Genomic DNA, 26,033 nt, shown 5'->3' on the forward strand with positions numbered 1-26,033 from the left:
TGGGGAAGCGTGGGCTGTGGGGCTAGAAAAAAGTACAGGTGAATTAATGGCACACAGGAACACTGTCTTGCTGTTTCCAAGTAAATGCATGCTGCTGTCAGTTTGGCTTGTTTTTCTCCAAAATATAGGGAATTATTGTGCCCCAGATTCTTCCCTGACTGTATTACAGCATGCCTGTGGGGGGTGGGGGAAGTGCATGTCTTATTCATGCATTCCAGCATTACTTGAGATTTCCTGGTCCTATAGAAGTAATATAGATAATATTAATTAACTGTTTCTAATGCTGTTGTGCAGGAGGGAGCCTTTAGAGGCCCATTCCAGCTCTGTCTCCATGTTAAAAAAGCAGGCAGCCCCAGCAGTGAAGATCCCTCCTGCAGGGTGTTTTATTCTTTTGTGAGAGAGTGGCCTTGGTGGCGTGTGGGGAGCTCTGCCTTTCCAAGAGGGGCATTCAGATCTCTCCAGCTTTATCTCATTAGCTCTTTTCAGAAAAAGCAGCAGAAATCTAATGTAATCACTTTGGTGTTCAGGGCCCTGGCTGAGCTAGGACACTGGCTCAGTAAGGGGAAACCTGCTTCATGACTCACTTCCACTTGTCTTCACTGAGTCACTGTCCATCCCTGCTGCTGGAGCTACCTGGGAGAGGCTGGCTGCATTCCTGGGCACTTGAGCCCTACTAACTCCAGGGAACTGCAGGGACTTCTCAAACACATGGGAGCTTGTTGTCCCCTTCAAAACACCATGAACTGTAGAGATTTAACAAGTGTGTTTTCAAGCCTGGTCTAAAAATGTCCAGGTTTCCTTTGGCTGGTAGGTCATTGCTGAAAAAGGACAGAAACAGCCATGAGGACTTCAAAGGAGCTCACATCTGAGCTAGAGGTGAGTTTCTCTTTCACAACTTGGGCAGGTTTCCAGAGCAGAAACAAACTCAGACATGGATTTTAAATATCATCAGCCTTGCCAGTCAAGCATCAAGTGAAGGAAGGACCTGGACAGAGTGCCCAGCCATTTTTCTGTGCCTTTGAGCTCCTGAGTGAGCAGGAGGGAATAACCACCAGGAACACCTCCCCCTGCCTCTGTGGGAGACCCTCAGCTCTCCTCTCCCCAGGTTTCCTTCTGGTCCTTCGTGCTCTTTTCTTCATCTGCTGGTTCTGATTCCAGAAATGCTGCCAGCTCCACACACATTTGTCTTTTTGCCAGGTTTCCCAGGGCCCATGGTGCCTGCATCCCACAAGTCTCCCAGGTCCAGCTGCAAGTCCAGAAGCTGATGTGGTCTTAGATGTGAGCCTGCTCAGCCTCTCCCCACATAATCCATCCATGGCAAGAGATCAAGGTATTTTAAAAGTAAACCCTGTTCATTACAAAATAGAGAATTTTCTGAAACAAATATTTGTGTTTGTTTAGAGGATTTTTTGACCCTTCATCAGTCAAAGGTTTTTTTGTTCTTCATCAATATTGAAGTCATCCTGCAATTTAGATGAAAACTAACTTAACATACTATTCCTATAAAAATGCTCACTTGTTTCAACATCTTTACAAAATGTAGGAAATAAATATCAGCACTGAGACCGAAATAAAGCTAGATGGATCATTTATTTCTCAGTGAAGTTAGGCTGCCCAACTCCCCAAATCCATAGATTTTCATTATTTTCTTGTGATTTGGTTGCCTAAGGCACTAATTACATTGCAAGGTCAAGATAATGTAACATTCCTTCACGCAGAGCTTGTCTTTAGTTTCAGTATTTCCAAAGTAGATCTCCCAGCCTGCTTGGAGCAACCTTCCAGAAGGTAAAGTCATTTTTCAGAGACCTGCTTTACATAGACATAGATTTTCTGCTCCCAAGTAAAACTGTTCCTGGTCATAAGAGTTGTTGACCCTCTCCAGACACTTTCATTTATCACCCCAACAGCTAGTCCAGAACGGCTTTGAGGTTTTTTGCTTTGCTGAGATCTAGTGGTCAGTGAAGTGGCCAGAGGAGCATCTGCAGAGCTGCTGGCTGCCTTCCCAGCCCTGAGGCTGTGCCTGATCCTGCCCAGAGCCAGTGGCAGGACCTTGGGCTGGGACCCTCCTTGTCCCACTGAGTTGATGCACCCCAGTAGCACACACAGACCAGGATATTACTGCAGGCAGGTCTGACTGGAAATTGGCAGGAAACAAAGCAAAACCTGGCTCCATTAAATCTGATTAGTAGTTTTTGCTAGTGAATGCTGGCAGCACAGAGATTTTGTGTTGTTTCACAGAGGTTGGCTGATGGTGAGGGGCTGAGGCTGAGCAAGGGGTTCTTGATTTACATGTGCTTAGTGTTCATGTGTGAATTTAAATCTTGCCCATGTCTGTGCAGAAGTGAGTCCCTGGAAATGAAATTTCAAAGGCTGGGAATGTATTTCCCAGGTGCCTGGATTTTTGGCCTTGCTCATTGTAGGATGCATCCTCCCCCTGATTAAGGTGTTTGTGAGCTGTGTATTGCCAGACAAACAGAAATAAATGAGATTGATTTATGAGTTACCAGCCCTCAGTAATTCTTGATGATTGGTAATCTTGGTGTGGCTTGGGTTGCACCTCCAGTGCAGCTGCTTGTAGCTCTCTTTTCCCTCCTTGTAGCTTCCCTTTTCCCTCTGGGAGGGAGAAGAGACCATTGCTGAAGCCTGAACCTGGCTTCTGAATTTCTGCAGTCTTTCTAGTTTGCAAGTTTGCTATATTTGACATGTCTTATGAAGTTATTGGTGGGATATTGAATATTGCTGGGTATTAGGGCTTCTTTGTTCTTAGTTCTACAGCCCCATTTTAGTTAGACCTCTTTTCCATTATTTAACTCCTATTAAAATACAATGTATGTTTTGGAACAGAAAATTAAATGCTATAAATCAATCTGAAAACTCATAGCTACCAGAAGCTAAATTTAAGTCTATGAGCAGCCCAGGGGTTTGCTATTTGGGCAGGCAAGTTTTCAGCCAACTCTCTGGATAAGATGCAGATGTTGCATCACTGCAAGGCTCTGGCTGGCAAAAGATGCCACAGGAGCAGAGCACTGTTGCTTAGCGACTCGTGAAGGGTGATTAACCCTTTCCCAGAACTCCCAATGGAAGCCATGGGAGCCCTCCTGAGCCATCATTCTGGACAATAATTGAATATGAAGAAACTACTCTAATATCTTTAGCTATTAGATGTATTGATGTATTAATCATTAATGTTTAATGAAGGACTGTCTTAATGTTACCATTAGTTACTGAAGGAGATCACTAAATCAAAAGCCATTTGTCCTTGGTATGACGTGTAATTATTGCAAAGGAAGGCTCATATAATTACAGTAAAGGTGGAGTAAGAAGTGATTAAAACTATTTTGGGACTGATGGTGGTCAATGCCACTGCTGCTATTTCTCCATATGAACTCAGGTACTTCTAAAGTTTCAGCTGAATTTAAAGACTGAGCCCGTGCATTGGCATTACTCTTGCATGGGGTACCTTGAAGCAGAGTTGGGTACCAACAGCAGTTAGGGAAGTTCCTCACCTCTCATCCCTTTCCAGTGCAACAGAGACATTATAAAGGCCATTTCAATCTGAAAACAGCCATTTTAATTAAAAATACAATCAATCTTTGGTGTTGATGGGCTGAAAAAATTCTGTTCTCATCTGAATGGTGCCTGAAATTCAGCATGAGCCGGTAAGCAGGAATGTGTGGGTGTGGTGGGTGGGTTGGGTTTTACCTGGTGTCACCTTCTGCAGATACTACAGAGCAGAAATTTTCCACACAGTGTCACTGATGTGTTCCAGCATTTGGGTTGATTTTTTTCAAGGTGTGATCGCTTGGGAAGGTGTTCACCTTATGCAGGTTGAGCTCTGTTAGTGTGAAGTGTGGAGTGAGTCTAGCTGTGGACAGGCAGAGCAAGATGAGCCGTGCCCACCTCTCTCAAGCAGCCCCTTGGGTGGGCTGGCTGCCCGGGTTTGCTCCCTTTGGAATCAGCCTGGAAAGACATTGCCTGCAGCCCATGGAGAGTGCTGGGTGAGAGAGCCCAGCCCTGGGGCTGGAGGGGTGTCCTGACAGTGTTATCTTCACAAGGATGGTTCAGTGTGCTGCTGAGCACCAGCACACCAACATGGTGTTCCACTGCAGCAGCAGAAAAATCCCCCATGGGAACTGAGGTTAAAGCATAGATAGAGGATTTTAAATTGCAATGGTCACTCTCTGTGATTTTAGTTGGTAATAAAGGCAAGAATTCCCCTGGAGCAAGAAACATTCTTGGTTTCACCTCTCCCCCTGAGGAGCTCCAGCAGCAGCAATGAGTTTCTGTAGCTATTGACCCTCAGATCTGGTAACTGAGAGGAGGGGCTGAGAGCAGCTGCCATGGACATGGGCCTGTGTGCACCCCAGCACCTGTGTGGCTGCTTCAACAGGGAAAACCACCTGAGCTAGACACATTTTGTACCTGTTGAGATTGTGTTCTCTCTTGTTTGCAGATGGGTAACTCTGTGACCTTAGCAGAGACTTACAAGGCACCAGAATCAATCCAGGTGACAAGCTGGCACGAAGATAACCTTTGATGTGACATATCCAAATGCAGGCCTTGTGTTTCTTAATTTGTCCTTATTCTGTGTGCTGCTATCAGGCAGATGCAGAGGCTGCTGCTGATCTTGTTTCCCAAATGTCTTATCCTGATGCATTTCAGACTTTCTGCTCCAGAGAGCAGCCCGTGTGACAAGCAAGCTGACTGTGTGCCATGTGGGGTTTTGCACTGCTGCTTTTTGAGTGAGTCCATGCCACTGAGAGATCTCCAGGGAGACTAATGCTGTAACAGAGGCACAAAACAATGCAGATATTTCTGAATTGTTAGGCAGATTATTTACTGTTGTTTTGAACACGCTTTCTTAACTTGCCAACAGCAAAAAGAAACTTGTGTGACTGATACCTGAGCTATTTTCCTTTGCTGTTGTCAGTAAGGAGATGGAGCTCCCAAGCTGGGATGTGCTGGTGTTTTGCTGGAATGGATGGGTTTGACTTGTCTGAAATAGGATTTGTGCTGGCGCCTGTCAGGGGCAGCAGCCATTTGTCTTGTGCTGTGCTGGCTGGCGTGTCACACAGTGGGGACAGCATCCATTAGTACCCTGCTCTGCCCCTCCACAGGCCTTAATCATGCCAGCTGTGCTGGTTTGGTTCTGAGCTAGTGATCCTGCACTGGGAAACCTTAACATCAGGGGAGCCAGCTGTGTGCTCCAGAGCAGGAGCAAGCACAGCAAGGCTCTCCTGGGCTGAAGCAGCAGAGCCCTGAGCTCTCTGCTGGCCCTGAGAGAGGCAATGCTGCTCACTGCTCCTGCCTCCACTGGCACTACCCAGTGCTGATGGGCACAGCAGGACTGCTCACACCATGGGCTCTGCCCTGGCTGCACCCTGAACCTCTCTGTGCTCTCATCTCTGCTTCTGGGGGGCCACAGAACTGAGAATTTCACAATATGCTGCTGGGAGGAGCAAGCTTCAGCTGGGATTTGCGTGGGCAGGAGGGCCACAGCAAAGCAATATGTGTGGATGAATCTGGCTGCCATTGGGGAAATTCTTGGCATTTCTTGTACCTGTTCTGATTCAGGCTTGGTGTGTTTTTTCCTGCAGGAGAGCCTGGTCTGTGGAAAGGCTGGATGTACTTGGATAGTGAAATATGACTGCACATGGAGCGTGCTGGGGCTGTGTGGGGCTCAGGGTGAGGGTGCTGCAGGGGCTCAGATATTTCTGTGGTCTCAGGCAGCCTTGAATTGTCTCTGGGTCCCCCACAGTGTGTGAGCACTCTGGGCACCTGGGGCTCAGGCTGGCACTGAAGCCATGGCTGTTTGTAAAGCACTGTCCTGTCCCCTCTGTCTGTGCTGCAGGGAAGGAGCACTGTGGCAGAGAGAAAGCCCAAACTCTCTGGGAGTGACGGGGACACTGACACCAGCTGGGACCTGCCCCTGCCTGCCTGGGCACCTGGGGGTGACCCCAGGTCAGCATCCCCACAGCTGTGCTAGTTCCAGGATGGATTTGCTGCCAACAAATACACATGTACCTGCCCACAGGGATACAGTGCTCCATTTCCCATAAGTTCTTTAGTTTAGGGGGAAAATCTGAATGTGTGGTTATTCATTAGTTCCAGGGGTGATTCAGCCATGTGAATTGTAAATAGGAAAATGGTATATTAAATTCTAGTCACTAGAATGGGCAAATAAAAGGCAACTAATCTAGAAATTGTTGCTAATTTTTTTCCAGTTGTTCATGGTTAATATTTAGCCACCCCTAGCTGTGCTTGAACACACCTGTGAACACAAATAGGAGCTAGGCAATAAGAAGTGGCTGATTTCAATTTAACATCCTTTAATTAGTGCAGAAAATAGCCTGTCACCCATATCTGGATTGGAAGGGCTGCACACTGAAGCGTTCCCCATCATGAAATAATGTGTGATTCCAGGTGAGGCTCTTTCTTTCAGTGCTGTCAACACTGAGCCCTGGGGAGTTTGTTCTTTCCAGCTGGATGATAGCAAGTGACAGATTTCTTAATATTTGTTACAGTGTTGATGCCTTTCACTGCATGGCACATCAGGAGAAAAGATTCACTGCTCTGAATAGCTGAACCTGGCCTTTTTGCTCTCACCACTGGGTTTTAGTGGTATAGCTTAAAATGGAAAGCTTGCAATATGAGATGATTAAAAGTTCTTTAGTTAGGCTGTAAACAAATATATTTTAAATTTATTGAATTCATTGTGCTTCAGAGCTAGAGGCCACTCTAATGCCACAATGCTACAGAAATTTTTTTCAGGTAACTTCTGTACAAAGCCATAGACACAATACAGGGAGCTATTATGTAATATTTTTCTTTTCTTATGGTTTATTTTGAGCAGTTTTTCTATCCCCCTCAAAACCTGCTGAAAATTTTATGCCTTTTTTTTAATAGGAAAGGGGCCTCTCAGTCTTGATGTTCAGGCTGTGATGGGCAGGGAAAGCTCTCTGTTCTGCAGGGAGAGAAACTGGGAGCAGGGAGGCAAAGGAGCTGATGGAGCCCCTGCAGTAAAGAAAGGCATGGCTCCACAGCCAGCAGAAGGAACCACAGAACCACAGCCTGGAGCCCATCACAGCCTCACTCTGCATCCATCACTCTGGCTGGAAAACTTTGTCAGCCTCTTTATTTTCAGTGGGTGTGGAGGCAGGTGAGAAAACACATTGTCATAGCTGGTGTCACAAGGGGAACCTGCTTTCTCTCCCAGCCCTTCCTCTTGCAGGCTGCCCATTGTTAGTGGAGGCAGAGCAAAAGCCAAAGTAGCAGTTTCCATGAGATGGAATAACTGGGGAAGGACAGCTGTGGGTTTTTGGGACAAGCCCTACACTCAGAGACACCAGGTACAGGCAGAAAGGCTCTAATCACCTCCATCCTGTCCCAGTCCCTTGGCTGGGGTGTGGGTGAGTGTTGATGCACAACAGCTCTGATTTACCTTCCAGCATTAGAGAGAGACTGCTAATTGTCCTAGCAAGTGTTTCAAGGATTTCTAGCCCTAAAAATTTGGATGGTATCACACTGCAATGGCTGAAGAATGTGTTTTGCAACCATTACTGGAGCTGAAAGTGGGGAAAACTTTTGTGGGTGCTGAAGCCAGCTCCATGAAAATGGCTTCCCTCCTTGTCCCAAAAAGTTCCTGGTAACAGAGGTAATGGTTGGATGTTTTGATTCTGTCTAGAAACTAATTTCCATTGTATCAAGAGGGGAAAAGTACTACAGAACCACATAGTTTCAAGAAATTGCATATGTACCAATTGCAGGAATGTGAGAAGGAGGCTCTATTTCAGATAAAATATATAATTGTTATTGAAAAAGATTAGAAGACACCCACAAAATATATGACTGAAAGTGTAGTTGATAGTGGACAAAAATCATCCTCAAACCTATAAGTGTCCCAGTTACAAACATTCAATTACAGATATTAATTTCTTGTGGTCTAGATCACCCAGTTCTGTCTGGTAAACATCACCTTTATTTTGTGAGTGCTTTTTTCCCCTGACCCATGTGAAAAATTTGATCTTCATGGCCCATTTGCAGCAGCCTGTAACAGCCAGGCATGTGTCTTCAGATGTCACACAGGGTTTGATGGCCCGAGATCCTGGGCACAGGTCATACCTTGGAGCATTGACAGTCTCTAGTAATGAGGCAGTGTCATGTCAGATACAACTGGATGAGTTATTTGTAGCAAACAACTGATTTAATTTCTTTCCCTTGGTGCCTGAATGATCTGCTGTGAGGTTTTGACTGCCAGAGATCTGCGTGTGTGAAATGACAATGACTGTTTTATGCAAATGGTTCCATGCTCTGGATTGCCTATCAGCTATTCAGAGAAGACATTATTTCTCATTATTTGCTGTTTCAGCTGAATGACAGTCCTTGCAAGTCACGGGGCACTGAGGCTGAGCCCTGAATGAACAGCTCCCAGTCTCACATGGAGCTTCCAGGATGCTCTTTCAGCAGTGCAGGCAGATTTCTGTGCTCTCCTCCAGTTCTTGTGCCGTGGTTATTGCCAGCAGGGGATGGCAGCTCTGCCTGGTGCATGGGGCAGTCCTGTTTCTCTCTGTGCCAAGCCTTGTGAGCAGGTTGTGGCAGCATCTCCTTGGTTATAAACACGTGGCCATGGTGCAGGGAGGTGGGTGCACTGGCAGTGGGCAGGGATGGTCTGGTTTGGGTTTGGCCACAGGATTCAGCACTATCCCTGCTCCTGTGCACAGTCCAGGCTTTTGGTCTGCCTGGGAAGCAGGGGGTGTTTGCTGTGCTCCTCATGCAGTTTTCCAGCAAGGGGTTGTACATGAGAGAGCTACATCATTTGTGACAGTTGTAGCTCTAAATAGGAAATGATTAATATTTCATGGTTATTTTTCTGTAAGACATGATTCTTGGGAGAATGCATCAGTCTGGCTTGCTGGAGAGAATAAGCCTGCCTTGCTCAGCTTCAAATGAAAATGTAGTCAGGCACTGCATGCTAATATTGCTGCTTTGGATGGAAGCTCTCTGTCTGCCTGACTAATGTTCTACTGCCAGTGCATCAGTGCAAAAGTGTGCACTGCAGTTTTGGAAACTTCTCTTTCCCTCATCAGTCGTGCAAGTAATCTGCCACTCTGCCTTCTGCACCTGCAGTCTAGGTTTTAAATTGTACAAGAGGTCACGAATGTCAGCCGACTGCATCAGCTGCAAAATCTTTGATTCTGATCTTTCCTTTTTTATTCATTTATTTTTTCCCTTTTTTGAGTCATAAGCAAACCACTTCAAAATATTTCAGGATTCGCCAGACAATAGCAAACAATTGGTCAAGGAACCAGTCTTGTCTCTGTGCTATCTATAACTGTCTGTGAAGGTGGCTGTTCAAAATGCCTCTAGATAACAAATACTGGCAAATACCTTACGGATCTTTTATTCATGTAACATTAATGGAATGGTCACAGAGTTACTGTTATTCAGCAGTGAGACCACCAAGGCTTTGACTGCCCTGGACTGCTACAAGAAAGTCTACAGGAAGATTATGGAAAGCTTGGTAAGGAAAGTGCAATGGAAGCTGTTAGTTTGGTTTTTTTTCTGCTCTACCAGTTGTTCTGTAGGAGGAGTTACACTCTACAGTAGCAGGATGCTGTTAAATACTGCAAACCAGGATGAAAGAAACAGAGGGACAGGTTCCTACTTACATATAAAGGCTTCTTAACCTGAACTTGGTTAGACCAGAAGAAAATGCTTGTATGTTCCCCCAGACTGGTATAATGAGATTTAATCCTTGCACAAACAGCTCTACTGGAACACAAACTATTCATAGCAGATTCTGCTGTCCCAGCCAGGGTTTCATTGGGTTAGACACAGGGGAGAATGCTCAGAAATGTGATGAATGGGAGGCAAGACTGCAGAAAAAACATATGTTAGGGTGTGTCAGCACTGAAGTGGTCTGTGGAAGGTTAATTTAACCACCCTCCACTTCTGCCCCCTGCAAGTGCTCACTTTCTCTTAGTTACAGTCATGTCTGCCTTCTCTGTCTGTGCAAAAGAGTGGATACACTTGATGGCACCAAGCAAAACAAGCACTCCTGGTTCTTTCTAGGATGCTATTTTGCAGCTGGAATTGTTTCTATATCACAGCTGCTCCAGATTATTTTACAGTATCTTGGTAGCCTCTAAATGAAGTAGAAATAAATGTATAGGAGTGGCAACTACTTTGCAAGACCTCTATACTCACAAGGCAATTGAAAGTAAGGTTTGGAGAGGAATGATTTACAGCACCCAAAGTACTTAGAGACCTCATTAAGGAACAGGGTCGCCTCAGAACTTTTGTCTGTGCTATGTAAGAATTTAGGGACTTAGAAAACTACTTAGCCTGAATTGCTTTGCTTTGCATTGTTTTTCTGCCTAAAAAACCTGACCAAGCCACCTCTTTGGAGTGTGCATAATTTTCTGCACGTGTGGTTATAGACTGTGGTATTTGGTGATCCATCTTTTTTAAGCGAATGCAGCTGATATGTCAGGCAAGACTTGCTCAGCATTATTAAAATTCATGTTGCTTTATGAATTTAAGAATTCCTTCAGCACAATATGAAGTATTAATTCAACAGCTACTCTGTAGGTCAGAGTAGTCTTAAGCTAATAGGAAACACAGCCATGGGAATATACCACAGTTTTCAGTGGATTGTTGGCAGCTTTATAGAGGTTGCTCTCAATGATCAACAGAGCAATCAAATTTGTTTTATCATCTGTCTGCCTGAATTTTTTTTGCTTGCTTTCTTGGGCTTTTTTGGCCCTCTTCTCCTGAAGTGTCATTGTTCTGTAAAAGGACTGGTTGGACTTAGTTATAATAATTACAAAAGGAGGTTTGGCTTGGTTTGGTTTGGTTTGGTTTGACTTGGTTTTGGCATGATTTTGGTTTGGTTAGGTTTTGTCTGATGCCACTGGCACAGAGAAGCCTCTGCAGTTGTGTTTGATTTCTAAGTTAATGCTGTCTGGGTGTTGCTGTTGATAGATGATCTCTGAGCCCTGGCTGCCTATGCAGCTGTGAGAAATAATAACATAAACTTAGTATTAAGGTTTTTATCAATACTAATTAAAAATCATGGTTAAGGGCTCTCATTCAGCAAACACTGGCTGCTGCTCAAAGCACTTAGATATATTTTTAATTTTGTGCATACTCCAAATATATTTAGTCTCATTACAAGTGAAGCATATATTTTGAATCCTATGGGTTTACTGCTTTTAAAAAGCAAATAAATCACTGGAATTCATATATGTGCTTGGTGGGTAAAAAGCAAGAAACATACTGGAATTTTTATATGGATTTACTTTTGGTAGCAGGTTCTGTATTTCTGCTTCCCTGCAGGTTAATTGAGCTGGGATTTACCCTGTTATGCTTCTCCCTTCAACTAATTTTTCCTAAGATTTCTCTTACATTGTAAGCCTCATTTCATACATTTAATATCACTGTTCATCAGCCTAATTACCCTTTGGTCCCACCTCCTTGGCACAGGCCCTCAAAGAGAGACTCAGTATTCCTGCCTCAGCTCCTGCACCATCTGTTCTTCCCAGCTTGGAGCCTGTGCCTGTGCTCGCCAGAGGAGCTCTGGTCTCTGCTCTGCTGGCTCAGGCACTGCAGCTGCATCCCTGGCAGCTGGCTGCTTTCTTCATACCAGCTCCTGCTGTGCCTCCTCACGTTACAGCCTTCCTTCCCATTTCTCCCTGTCCCAGACAAAATAACTCCATTCTTCAAAAAATATAATGGGATGGGATTGGTGTCCTTCCCAGGAGCCCAGGGGGCTCTGCTTCTGCACAGGACTGAGTCTGTACCTGCCAGGCACTGCCAGGTCCTTGCAGAAAAGAGGATGAGGAGTGAGGAAGAGACCTTTGTGCATCAGGGTGAGAACCAGCCAGCAGGAGCTTCACAAGGTTCCTGCAGCCTGGCCAGAGAGGCACCACAGGGACACTCACCTGCCACACCAGCAGCAGCACAGAGGGGGAGGCAGAGGAGAATCCCCCTCAGCAAACAGATTGGTCACAGCTCCCCGATCAGAAGCAAGCATCAGCAACCCAGAATGGCTGGGTTTGGCTTTGTTTGTGTGTTTTTCATATAACAGCATCATGAAATGGTTACATACAATTGAGAACCTCATCAGTGTTACATCTGCAGCAGGTGGTGAAAACCTCCTGGCATGGACAGGTAATCCATTTCATTCTTCAGACCGGATCTCCAGTGCCAGGCAGAGCATTTGGCCTTTTGGTCCATCTCTGAGGTACTCTGGTGGAAACCCACAGCTGGCCAAAGAGCTCCCTGTGACCCCAGGCCCACACTGTGAGCCACCCTCAGGTGATGCTGACAGCAGTTCATTGGGGGCTTTGTGACCTGAGTTCAAACAGCTGCAATGAATTGCTTTTGCCTTGAATTTCAGAGCATTTATTTCGGGAGAGAGAATGCTTCTGTGAGATGCAGCATCATGCTGGATGCAGTAGGAACAGATGACAGGATACCTGGTGTTTTTTTAGAAGATGGCCACTCAGTCCTTGAGGATGCAGGTTTCATCTGTGAGCTGCTCCAGGGCTGTGCTTTTTGGGTTTTGCAGCCCTGCTGCTGGTGGGATGGACCCGGGGTGCAGCACAGTGACAGCAGCAGAACTGCTTCAAAATAAAGGCATCAGCTACAAGTTTGGTGAAAAATGTACCCTCCCAAGCAGGAGCCTCAGGGCTGGGAAGGACACTTAGCCCATCTCAGGCACTTACCAGTAAGGTATGTAAGACAGAAAGTGTTTACCTTAGGGGAAAATCACAGCATTTTCACCTGATTATATGGATTTTACTTGCCAGTCAAGGCTCTTACAGCTGAGAGAGATGTGAGACTGCTATCTAAAACAGTTTGGACATCCAAACAAATGCTCTTCCCAGCTTGCAGAAATGTCAGTAGTTGTCCTGTAGATTGCAGCCTGTTTGGAGAAACAATGTCACCACTTGTATTTAGACTTTTGCTAGAGAAGGGAGCAGCCTATCAGTTTTCCTGTCCCAAGAGACCTTTTTGTGACTGAGTGATAAGAAAAGGCAAATGGGAGATGTTGACAGAGCTCTCTGTATTTGCAGAGGATGGATGCTCTGTTGTGCCATGTACCCAGCTGTACCCACCCTCTGGCTCCCACCCCACGCTGGAGGGAGCATGGTGATTTCAAAGTACACCTGCCCACTGTGGAATTGTGGAGCTCACAGATCACACTGTTGGATTTCTGTCTCCTGCTGTCCAGAGTCTGCCTCCTGCACATCTGTCTAATGGCATGAAGCCCTCAGCACCCAGCAGTGGGTGTCAGTAGGTCAGTGGGTCTTGCTGGTTCTGTGCTCACTCCTGAGCACAACCTGCAGCAGGGGGGTAAATGATTAACCTCATCTCTTCTGCTTTTTGCACTGAGACTCTGCACTTGCCTTCACTCCACAGCCACTGAACTAGGGAAGCTGCCCTTGAAGCCAGCCAGCTCTCCCTGGGTCTGCATGCTGAAATTCAGCACAGCTGAACCCTAAACCAACAAGATTTCTGCTTTGATGCTGATGTTACAAATGCTAATAGCCACAACCACATGGGAGGACATGAATTTGTTCTCTCCTTCTGATGTAATCACTCATAATTATGTTTACTAAAATTTTAATTTAGTATACACTTTTTTAGAAGGGCATGAGATGAAGTGGTTTTGCCTTGTTCACATGAGCTAACAAATCAAATTGTTTGCTCTTTTCTTGTAGAAGGATGAAAATCTATAACCCTGTCTCTAGGCTGTGCCTTGCACTGAGTCTCTTTTGCCTATTTTTGTCATGTTCTTGACCAAATACTAGATTTGATTTTGACCCAGATCTGTATAAATTACTGTATCAACAGGGTTGGAATTCATGCACATATGTACTGAGCAAAGGACAAACCTTTGGCCACAAAAAGGGCTGTAATGAAACCTGTGAAATGAATGACCCTGACAAGGACAATGCACGAGAAAATTGTGATAATGTTTTATGGCATGGAGCAGAGCATGGCTTTTTGCCCTCCTAGCTTTAGCACATAAATTCTCACGTGCTCCATTGCTAAAGCACCTGTTGCCCTAATGGCTTGGGGATGGAAGAACCTTTGCCCATGTGCAGTAATGCCAGCATGCTGGCTCGTGCTTTGGGAATGGTTGGACTCAAAAAAAAAAAAAAAAAAAAAGGAAGCACAGAAGTGTTAATTTGGAGTAGCAATTTTGCTCTGAACCCCATCCTGTGTTGTCAGACAAGGCAGCAGATAACAAAGTGGACAATTTTCTGCCAGAGACTTGGAGATCCAAAATCACTGAGTTTCTTCGTGTTTATGAGTGATTAATGTAAAAATTAATGAGGCTTTAATGTAAGTAAGGAATAGAAATTACTTAGCCCCAAGATCATGACATTTCTGTGGAGCAGAATTGCTGAATGATTTAGCAGAGGACTAGATAATGAACCTAATCTTATGCACAGCTGTGAAAGCACTTCTCTCTATTTAAAATGAAAACTCACATAAATGTGTGTGCAGATCACTGTTGTACAAAGTTTTTTCTCTCTCATGTGAAACTTCTGTGTTCTCTCATGAGGAAACATCACTGAAGGGCAATCCTGGCTGACCCACATAGCCCAAGGTGGCCAATACCCCAGGTGACACTCAAACCAGCTGAGGATCCTGACAGGCACTGGGAAGGCACAGGCAAACTGGTTTTGCTGGCTGCTGCTGCTCCTTGATGCCACAGCTGCTCTGAAGGGTTTCAGTTATGTAATCTCCAACGATTTGGGTGAGCCTGTGCAGATTCTCCTACTGCCTAGACACGGTTGCTTTGTCTCCTTTCCCCATGAGCAGCAGAGGGGAGAGGCACAGCTCCCCAGACAAACCCCACCTGGCTACAAGCAGACTGTTTTAACTCTGCTAGCAAAGGAGAGCTGGCTGGGGCTGGAGCAAAGGCTGCCTCTTCCATGTGTGAATGATGCTGGGTGGTGCAGCATCCCGTGGATGATGAGTTGTTAGAGCAGAGCCAGCCCTGCAGCCGAGCCCCTCGAGCTGCCAAGGCGAAGGGGAGCCTGCCCCACGCTAATTAAAACTCTTTTCTCAACTTCTCCTTGGCACAGTGCAAAGAAATCCTCTTTTCATGCCCAAGGACTAAAAAGAAATCCTATTTTGGGTTTCAGAAGCAGCCGCATGACTAAATGAGCCCTTCAGTTTCATTCATGTTTGCTGTCTATTAATCTGCTCTCCTCACCCTCAGCAGGGTATGACTCAGGGTTTCACATTGTCTTCCTCCCTGAACTATCTGTGTTTTGACTTTAAATTCTGCTGTCTGACGCAAAGCAGTGCTGAAATCATGACAGTTTGATCCAGCCAGCTCCCAGGAGACTCTTGATCTTTACTGGCTGGTAAATGTAGCACTCAGAGCAGCTATGCAGAGCAGATATCGATATTTTTACACCAAATGTTGGTAAGCAGATGTCAGGGGCTTGTGAAAAGCCCTGAAACTCCGCAGGAGAAAATATGTGAGTATGTGTGTGGGAGGCCTGGAGATAAAAATAATTTGGTGGTTCTATGAGAAGGCATATATTCCTTAATCCGTTGGTGTTTTGCTATTCCTGTGCAGGGTACTCAAAGTGGAGGCTGCTATACTGGAACAAGTACAGCAGTAAACTCTTTCCCTGTTGATTCATCTGCTGCTTTTGCAGCTCCTTCCAGCCTGGGCTTCTCTGGCCCTGGCTGAGCTGACAGATCCCATTCCCTGCCCTGAGAAGGGGGTTTCTCCCTTGGCATCATCCCCAGCTTCAGGCATCCCTGAGTGAGTGCAGGTCGTGGGCAGGGAGCAGCAGTGAGGCAGCAGGCACTGGAGGGGTGGCAGAGCCCCAGGGAGGGACTGCAGGCAGGTGTGGCACCCTGATCCTCAGGTGACCCCTGGTGCAGAGCTGCTGCTGAGGTGATGGTTCCCACGGGAGCACCACTCCCCATCGCTGGGCACACACACTTAAGGCTCCTCTTCTGAGAGAGTTGTTGTTTTTATAAGCAGGCAGCCTGAAATCCTAAACTAGTAAATATTGGATAAAAGTCCAGATTTGTTTTTTTCTTTTTCCCTTGGCTTTTCCTGTTCTTGAAATGTCCCCTCAGGGAGGTGTGTAGGGCAGACTGATGTTAAACCTCCTTAATCTCGTTGCAGTGTTGAATAAAGCCCAGTGATCTACAGCCAGTGGACACTTGCCTTGACATCCCTGCTTTTAAAGCTCTGTGCTTAAAAACTGCAAAGCCCTTATTTTTCCTTACAATGCTGTATTTATGGCTTTGGAAATGAAATTTGAGCCATTTATTGTGCACTAAATTTAGGGAGACCAAAAATATTTGCATACAAATATGATTGATCTTTCAAGCATGCAAAATGAGCAGAAAATGACATGTCTATGTTGGACACAAGCAGAGCTCAAGTATTTTAAAATAAAAATAATTTAAAAGAATATGTATCTATGATGGAATATGAGCTTTTTTTGAGAAAACCTCCTCTCTCTCATTATATACAGAGTAAATGAAGATATTGAAGTCAGATATGGACTGAATTTTAAATGCGACAGTGACATTTATTCTGCAGGAGATGTCATTTCTGTAATGAATTGTAAATTATTTTTAGTTGCTACTGAAACAGAAGGAGGGAGGGGAATAATCAATATTGACACAACCCTGCTTTATTTTTGAGCAGTGCTGATCCTGGTGACACCAATTAGAGGAGGAGAGAGCTAGAGCTGCAGAAGTGCAAACCATTCTGGTGTTTAGAAAAGGGTCACAGCAGCCAGATAAATGTGCTGCTTCCTTGTTTCTGCTGGGATGGTCATTCCAGCAAGATTGTCATTCCATCCCCTCCTGGCAGCTGGACAGCTGTGGTGGGAGGCACAGTCCATGATGTGGTTTTGGCCACCATCACCCCACTGGTGCTGGTGTGTCCTGGGGCCTGGGCACAGGGACAGTGACCCAAGGCCCTTTGCCAGACCCTGCTTCCTCCTCAAGACAAGTTCCCTGCCTTTTCTTTTCCCAGTGACTGGGGATGATGATATTCCAGCTGGGTATGACAAAACAGAGCAGGCTGGAACTCTCCAGCCTCAGTTTGCTGCAGTGAAGTTCCCCTCCCAACTCCATGCCCTCCTTCTTGCATGGAATGAAAGAAAAGCCTTTTGCTGCAAGGTGCAGGGTTGATTGATTAACTTTTATCTTCTCATGATGCATGACTAGGTAAGGTAGAGCATGTGACAAGGCAAGCTGTTCAGAGAAATCACTGCAGATAGAGCTGGGCTGCTCCCAGCACCCACAAAAGGATGCAGCACGGTCAAAATTCACTCAGAAAAACAAGATTACCCAGCTCCTTTGCTTAGGCAGATGATATTAAGCTAATTCTAACGCAATTTCCTAAAATTCAGAGATGCTGTGATGCGATCTCACTCTCGTATAAAATGCCATGGAACTTCTGATGACAGAAGAGATCCAATTTTCTATTGCATGACTCATTCTGAGGAAAAGAATGCTGTACATTCAATATGACCAAAAAAAGTACATTCAGTAAGGCCTTCCTTACAGGGGCTGTGTGGATGCAATTGTGTAAGCACAAAGTCCAGGTGAGACTTTTTGATATGGAGTAAAATTGACAGATGGATTGTAGAGAGCCCTTGGAAAATTTTATCCACTGAACCCAGAATAGCCACAGCAGAGACCTAAGCCAAGTGTCTGCCTGACTTTATATGCTGTAAATCTGAGGTGAGTGCTTAAGGAGGATGGAATCATGTGCCAAATAATTTGGGTTGTCTGAAAAGCTCTCCAATGCGGAAGATCAGGGATAGATGGATGAGTTTCAACAGGATGATTTAATGGGAAAGAATTTTCTCCATAAGTGTTAGTCATTTGGTGACAGAATGTACAAGTTGGAAATACCTGCAGAAGCACAAGAAAATTCCTGAAAGTCTGAATTGAGTAATTTTCTTCTGGGTGTTTTTTGTGAATATTTTGTTTGTTGGTTCTGATTGCACTGAGTATTCTGTCCGTGGACAGAGGTGTAGGAGTGATAGCAATGTCTGCTGAGCTGTGTTTTGTGGGCATTCAGAGCCCTGCTGAAGGGATGTGGTGTTCAGCAGTACAGCTCCCAGCTGCTCAGAGGGCACTTGGACCTTGCCCTCTGATTACTGCAGCAATGCCTTCCTGTTCCCCTTCTTGGGGTTGCTGTCACAGGCCCTAATGCAATATTTTTTTAGCTCTTTTCTTCCTGACTCTGGTAATGAAAGTGAGTGTGTTGGATGGAATCTGGGGCCAGAATAAAGCTGCTGCTGCTGAAGAGTTTCAGCACAAAAACTGATAGTGTATTTTACCCATAAAACTACATGAGGTGAAATAAGATCTCTATTTCCAGATCTCCATGTCAACTACAGCAAATGCAGCCAGGATTATCTTGTTGTCTGTTCATGGCTACAATTATTTCTAGCTTACTGTTCTTACAATAATTCAATTTTACAATGTTTATTGGCTTGGAAGGTACATTCATCCTAGGGTTTTTTTGCATTTTGTGCTGTAAAAGGTCAAAATTGTCAGGAAAGATTTATTTTTGGGGAAAAAGAATCCTTATTTAAAAGCCAAAGTAAAACAACCTTTCTGTAATAGAAAGGAAGCAGAAGGAAGAAGCTAAAACTCTGAGCATCAGCTGAAGCCATGTGTTACATCTTGTATTTTGTGATTTATGGCATGGTGGTATTTATTCACCAGGTGTGCAAGCGGTGCCCTTTTTGAGTGCTGAGAATGGAAGTAAAACCCTTTCAGCAGTGCCTGGCAGTGGTGCCAGGGATGGGTAGTGCCCCTCTGCTCCATCCCCATCCAGAGCAGTGCCAGCCTGGCCCCTGTCCCACGCCACAGGCACTGGCAGAGCCAGAGCACCCAGAGCACACACTGGGATGGGGGCTACTGGGGCAGGAGGAGCTCATCTTTCCCCAACATGCTTCAGATTTCATCTACTTCAGACAAACAATGGAGGGGTGTCCTTCCCCCTCACCCCCTCCCTCAGGAGTGCCCATCCCTCCTTGGTCCAGAGCTCCTACACCTGATGACAAGGCCACAGCTGCCATGGACTATCCCTGCCCTGTGACAAAGCCAGAAATGTGCCACAATAGCTCAGTCAATGAGCTAAAGAGAAAAAATAAATAGAAAACCCTGCTGGCCATAGCTGTTGAAAGGCTGCCTCCTGCCAAGGCATGGGCACAGCCAGGCACACACACACACAGACTCAGGGAACCCGGGGTGCAGAGTCTTCCTCACAGCCGGGCTCACACCCACCTCAGCCCCTCGTGTCCCCAGCCCTGGGTGCGAGGTGTGGGTCATCTTCACCCACCCCCGACGTGTGGGTCGGGTTTGTCAACTCCTTCCTCCCAACCCGTGCGGGCTGAGAAGAGAAGGCTGTATCACGTCTGCCTTTTTTTTTTTTTTTTTTTTTTCCTTTTTTTTTTCTTTTTAAACCATTTCCCCCTTCTTCCTCGCCTTGCTTTGCTTCTCTTCTCGTTTCTCCTGGTTTTTCTCCCCTGTCCTTTTTACCTTCCCCGCCGCAGTTTCTCCCCAGCCGGTGCCGGTGCCGGTGCCGGTGCCGGTGCCGGGCCGGGCCGGGCCGGGCTGGCTCCGCCCGGAGGGTCCGGCGGCTCGGCGGGCGGGGCCGTGACGCGCTCCGAGGGCGGTATAAGCGGCGCTGTCCCGGTGCTGAAGGCGGCGGAGCGGCGGAGCGGAGGCAGCGCAGGTAGGGCCGGCGGGCTGTCCGGGGATGCAGGGATGTAAGGGATGCAGGGATGTGAGTGATGCAGGGATGTGGAGATGTGAGTGATACAGGGATGCACTGGTGTAGGGATGCACGGGTGCAGGGATGTAGGGATGTGAGTGATGAAGGGATGTAAGTAAGGGATGCAGGGATGCAGGAATGCCCCAGGGCTGCGCAGGGGGATCCGGCACCGAGAGAGCGCCCAAGTCGCACCGAGACGCGGCTGGGTGTTGCGAGGGAGCCCATCTCTATGGAATGTGCCCCGATGACTGCGTATATGGCACTGTGCTGTGGCATTGTACCCGTGCGCTCTCAGCACCGCCCGGGCTCGGGAGCCGAGCGGCGGCTCTCGGTCACGCCGGGATGGGCACCGCGGATGGGCGGCGGTTCCCTCGCCTGCAAACACCCTCCGAGCCACTTCCCAGATGTGTCCGACTGCAAACACTCGTTGTGTTCGCTAGAACTGCTGTGGGTTTGGGCTTTTACCCTTCGTTGCTGTTTTGTTTGTGTTTTCAGTTCCTTCCACAGGGTAAAGGGTCAGAGATGCTTTTAAACAAGGCACATTCACTGCAATCGTATTATTTATTGCAAAAAAGAAATGGGATGAAGAGTCCATGGTATATTTATTTTCCCTGTGAAAAACTGCTGTTAGGTTTCACCTAAGACTCTCAGGGCAGGGACACGTCTATAGGAAAAACCTGTGAGTTTTCATAGATAAATTTCACTGGAAACATTAGAGTCACATCAGAACAACTGCTAGGAGAATGAGAGAAAAAATACTGCTACCATGGAAACATCCCAGAAAAGAGATAATTTATCTGTCTGTTTTTAAGGGAACTTTTTCAGTTTGTATTGCCTTTGTATTTGTTAAATTTTGTTCATGATTGCCTCATTTTGTAAAGAGAAGCTTCTTCATCTTCATTTGCTGGCTAAAAGATGATTTTCCTGTTTGTTAGGTGCTAATAGAGGAGAAAATATGTTCTCTGTCTAGACTGGCTTCTCAGTTATCGATCTGGAGACAAAAGAGCTGCTTTAGAGTATTGTCCTTTGAGAGGCACAGGACAGAATGTTTACAGTATTTCCTAAAATGCCCCATTCTAAAAACAAATGTGGAATTAAAATCTAAAAAACTGGGGAGGAATCCTTTTACCTTCAATAGCGCACTATATTTAATGACAAGATTTACGACCCAAACTCGTAGCTTTTATAAGAAATCATTCCCAAATCTGCTTGACAAGGCTTTCAAATATAATCTACCTATAAATTAGAAGTAAAAATTGACCTAGAGGCAAATGCACACAAAATATGTAGAGAGGAGCCAATGATCTGCTATTCCTGCAAAGGAAATATCCAATCGAGCAGCATCCTTGTGGAACACTAAACTAAACTTTGCTGGCTGCATACATTTTGATTTTAATGGTATGCTGACAGCTCTTGCAAGGGCTGTAACAATCCAAATTGTGTGAAGCAAGGAGGGTGAGTTCCTGGTCTTTGTGAGTGGGAGGTGCTTGGCAGATGATGATAGAATGACTCTCTCTTCCCTCACCCTTTGGAAAGGACAGTTTCTCATGTGCTAATTAAACAAACTCTGTTAATAACTGGACTTTGCTGAAAAAGAGTCTGAATTCCACTTATTTGTTACAGAAATAGAAAAATAGGTGATATTTAGGGGGGCTTTTTTGTTGGTCTGTTATTTTCTTTTTTTTTCTTTTTTCTTTTTTTTTTTTGTTTTGTTTTTGTTTTTTGTTTTTTAATGGAAATACACATTTATCTACAGGGTTAGTGCCTTTTCTGTGACAGGAAATGAAGCAATGTGTTGGCTTTGTCTCAGGGCAAATGGAGGGTGGGACTGTCTAATCAGCTCTTGAACTAACCATTTGTGAAATCAATGCTCAAATGTATCCAGGCTGAAATGTTTGGGGAAATTGTTTGCTATTATGCCTGTTAGCCTGCTCATGCATGCTAAAGGAGGGAAAACAAGCAGCTCTCTGAACTGATAGTGCTTTAATTATTTATTTAAGTCACATTATGTTAAGGACAAAAACTGAGTGGAAAAATCTACAAGTGAGCTGAAATGAACATATTCGTGCTCAGTTTCTACTTCCAGCAGTGGGTAAACATGGGTGTACACAGCTCATTCTGGCTGTCATGAACCACCAGTGTCTCAACAGGATGGCTGAGACAAGCCAAAAACCAAAGGAGCCAAAATAGGTCAATTAATCAAAGCAGTTTCTATCTTTATCATTCCTTTCTCATTACTGTACTTTATTTATTAATGTAACTGGATCAGAAAAGAGTCTAATCTGTCCTGTGGCCCCAGTGTACCAGTGCCTGAGCATGTCCTGGGGAATGGTAATTTCCCCTGTGCTCTGTGGAGGGTGCCCAGCTCCCTGCAAGGCTGGGCTTTTGCAGCTGTATCCTCATGCACAGTGATGCTGTAATCATCTTAATTCTGTCAGAGGCATATTTTCCCAGTTCTGTTCCAGAGTTTATTTCTGTCTGGTGTAAGCTGGGCAGACATGGGCTTCTACTGATCTATTCTAACCAAATTTACCAGTGGTCATGTTTCTGCCTGTCCTGGGACCTGATTCAATTTCTGAAGTGAATGAATAAGCAAATGAATGAAATCACCGCTCAGAACCTGACCACTGAAACTCATTTCCAAGATGTGCTTTAAAGCATTCAGTAAAATTATTCTGTACCTTTAGCATAAATTATAGTTTTCCTCTCATATAAGAGATCATTGCCCTAGGAAGATGACTCATAGAGTCATTAACTGATATTCACTTGTAATACAAATAATTTTTTTAATGAAACAGCAAAATAAAGGAAGTAATAGCTTCCGTACTATCAGTACTGGCAGAAATAAACTTGCAAGTAATTTTTTATGCCACATTCTCCACTTCATCACATTAATTTTATTGCAGTGTAGCACCATTCATCAGTATTGTCCTGGCATGAAATTAGATGGCCTATGGAGCAATCTCACAAAATATTTCTGTCTGTAGTTTTAATATTAGTATGTTGAGCAGCATTTAAATGTATGAATATGCCAATTTTGTCATTTAGGTGCTTTGTTCTCATTATCAAAATGATAGCTAGGTATGTCTGTGGGCATTTCATGAGTTATATAGGATTGGTATTTTGTACTTTTGTGCTGCCATTGGACAATTAATGTTCATGAAATACACGGAGCATAGAGATAAGAAATTTCTTGCAAAGCTCTGTTTCCTAAGCCTGTCTCTATGTGTTAACAGCTTCTTTTCTTCTTCTTCTTCTTCTTTATTTAAAGGAAATACTTTAAACATGGCAGAAACTAAAACCTTCCAGCCTGGAGCAGCCTGTGCTCTCATCTTTTTCTTTGTCCTAATCTGTTGGGTTGATGCAGCCTCCTTCCAGCAGCACCAGCTGCTTCAGAAAGACCCAGACTATGCAATGAAAAACTTGCAAAGGCTCCCAAACCCCGATATGATCAAAGCACTGGAGTACATCGAAGACCTTCGCAAGCAAACCAACAAGGGAGAAAGCAGCCCTGATTACAACTCTTATCAAAGTGTCCCGTACCTCCTGCCACAGAGAGAAAGCAAGGACCAGCTTCACCTCCCAGAGAGTGTGAGGGATTCTTTGACTGAAGATGAGTCCCAGTGGGTCAAGGTCATGCTGGAAGCCTTGCGGCAAGCTGAGCAGGAGTCAAAGGCTGGCCCAAAGGAGAGTAAACCTTACGGTCTGAGCTCAGATAACAACTTTCCAGCTGGAGCTACTGATGATTACGAGGCTTACAAGTGGCCTGAGAGGTGGCAAAAGTACCTCAAAATGCCACTTGGGCACTATGAAGACAGTTCAAGAGACAGCCCCTTCAAACGTACCAACGAAATCGTGGAAGAGCAGTACACGCCCCAGAGCCTGGCCACGCTGGAGTCAGTGTTCCAGGAGCTGGGCAAGATGGCAGGACCCAGCAACCACAAGAAAGAAAGGCTGGATGAGGACCAGAAAGTGTACACAGATGATGAAGATGATGTGTATAAAGTGAATAACATCGCCTATGAAGATGTGGTTGGAGGAGAAGATTGGAATCCCATAGAGGAAAAAGTGGAAAGCCAAACCCAGGAAGAGATAAAAGACAGCAAAGAGGAAATTGATAAACACGAAGAGGAGATTGAGGATGAAATGAAAAGATCAGGAAAACTCAGCTTCCTCGAGGATGAAATAAGAAGAGAAAATAAAGATCAAGTGTCAGAGGATGTTTCAAAACTAATGAATTATTACCTGAAGAGGCTGATGGGTAGTGCTGGGAATAGGAAATTAAGGACTGGAGGAGAACTTGAGGAAAAAAGAGCATCCATGTTTTTGGATAAACAACTTGATCCTCAGGCTATAGCTCAGCTGATAGAAATCTCAAGGAATTTGCAAATTCCTCCTGAGGATTTAATAGACATGTTGAAAGCTGGAGAAAAAAAGCAGCTTCAGAGCGAAAGGTTGGAAGCTGAGCAGGAAATGGAATTCCCAGAAGACCTCGACGAGATAACTGAAACCAATCTAGGACAGAGCGATATGTTTAAAAATAATATAAACTCTAAAAACGGGTACATGAAGCAGCCTCTTATTCCAGAAAACCTACCTGAAGACCTCAATATTGAAGATATTGTCAGCCTTCTGGGAAATGACAATTTAGCTAATCAGAACCCCTCCTACTTACTAAATCGTCTTAATCAAGAAAATGATTTGCCAAGACTGTCTTACATTCCCAGAAGATTGAAAGGACACCTGTTCCCCAAAGCTGCCTGGATGAGCGATTTGGAAAGGCGACAAGCGGAGTACGAGAAACTGAACGAGAAGGATGAAGAGCTGGCCGACTACTTGGCCAAGGTGCTGGCCAAATACCCTGAGGTGATGAGCACGAAGCAGGTGAAGGGAGCCCCGGGCTCGGAGGGCAGCCTGCAGGAGGAGGAGCAGCTGGAGCTGCTCCGAGAGCAGCTGAGCCAGCTGGGGCCGCAGGAGGCTGCCCAGCTGGCCTCGCTCAGCAAACGGCTCTCCACGGCTGGGGAGGCTGATGACACCCAAACCAGGCAGCACCTGGATGAGGATATGCTGGCAAAGGTGCTGGAGTACCTAAAACAGGAGAAATCAGAGCTTGAAAGAGATCACATCACCAAGCGAGCGATGGAAAACATGTAATTGTTCCCCTATTTCTCTTCAATGTGTTGACTTCTACCCCGATTCAGTTGTGATTTATTCCTGCTCTCCCACTAAACAATTTATGGTAGACTATTTACCATTGAACAGTCTGCATATCTTTCTCAGAGCTGTTATATTGTTTATTGATATATGTTATAAATTATGGGGCAAACAACAAATTGCTTCAAGTGTTTTAAGAAACAATTTAATGATATCAAGTAAAAGTATAACATGTAAACAAATGACCTTTGCATTGTTAATAAAACATGATAAATGAAGAGTGACAACTATAATTTGAAATTTTTAAGATTAATTGGATTATTTTGTTACTGTCTGTAGTGGTTTTTGTGCAGTATCGAATAAAAAAATAAAGCATTATATATATATATATAGTTTTATTTACAAGGCTTTTTCTATTCAGTGTTTTATTGTTGATGAATAAATTATTTCTGGACAATCGACTGTGTTTCTTTGTGACAGTTGATAAAGTCATACTAATTGGAAACTTTTTTTTACTTCTGCAGATGACTCTTCTGAAATATATTATTTTTACTACAAATTAAGTTTTAAGCATAAACTTGTGATTTTCTGGGCCATAAGATCATCAGGTGATATAACCCTCAAGGACAGGGGATACCTAAAGAGCTTGCTGGACTCAGTCAGTGTAATAGCTGCATTACCCACAACTGAGAATTGGGCCTCACATAATTAAGAGGTATATCAGTACCTCTGGGCAGCAGGAGGAACATAATGATCTGTCCAGCTGAGACAGACGTGATGACGAAGCTCTGAAAAAATATAAAATAGAACCTTTGTAGATGAGCTGTGGGAAGCTCTGCTGGAGCTCTGCAGACAAGTCCCCTCCATCTCTCACAATGACAACCACAAAGAAAGAGCCAGGCTCCAAGGCAAGGGACTCCCCTGGGAACAGCATATAAAAATATTATTTCCTTTTTCGTGAAATGACCATTACATGTCTCATAAATACACAGAAAACCTTTACTGTTCAGCACACTCTCTGGACACTTGAAATGTCTCTTGAGCTCCTGTTATGACCTGCAGTAGACAGTCTGGAAAGGTT

General features: G+C 44.9%; 1 protein-coding gene across 3 annotated transcripts; it reads left to right on the top strand.

Annotated features, from left to right (window-relative positions):
- The first annotated feature begins 1,222 nt into the window (after window positions 1–1,222).
- Window positions 1,223–25,409, top strand: SCG2 (secretogranin II). Of its 3 annotated transcripts, none has more exons than XM_079314734.1 (2): window positions 1,223–1,330; window positions 23,070–25,409. In XM_079314734.1, exons 1-2 carry the CDS (start codon window positions 1,315–1,317, stop codon window positions 24,950–24,952), a joined length of 1,899 nt encoding a protein of 632 aa, XP_079170860.1. In that variant the 5' UTR covers window positions 1,223–1,314; the 3' UTR covers window positions 24,953–25,409. The 3 variants fall into 3 exon arrangements, with proteins under 3 accessions (XP_079170860.1, XP_079170862.1, XP_079170861.1); XM_079314736.1 differs by lacking the exon at window positions 1,223–1,330 and adding an exon at window positions 9,500–9,520; XM_079314735.1 differs by lacking the exon at window positions 1,223–1,330 and adding an exon at window positions 19,719–19,759.
- Window positions 25,410–26,033: the final 624 nt, after the last annotated feature.

The sequence above is a fragment of the Erithacus rubecula genome (assembly GCF_903797595.1).
Source record: "Erithacus rubecula genome assembly, chromosome: 11".
NCBI lineage: Eukaryota > Metazoa > Chordata > Aves > Passeriformes > Muscicapidae > Erithacus > Erithacus rubecula.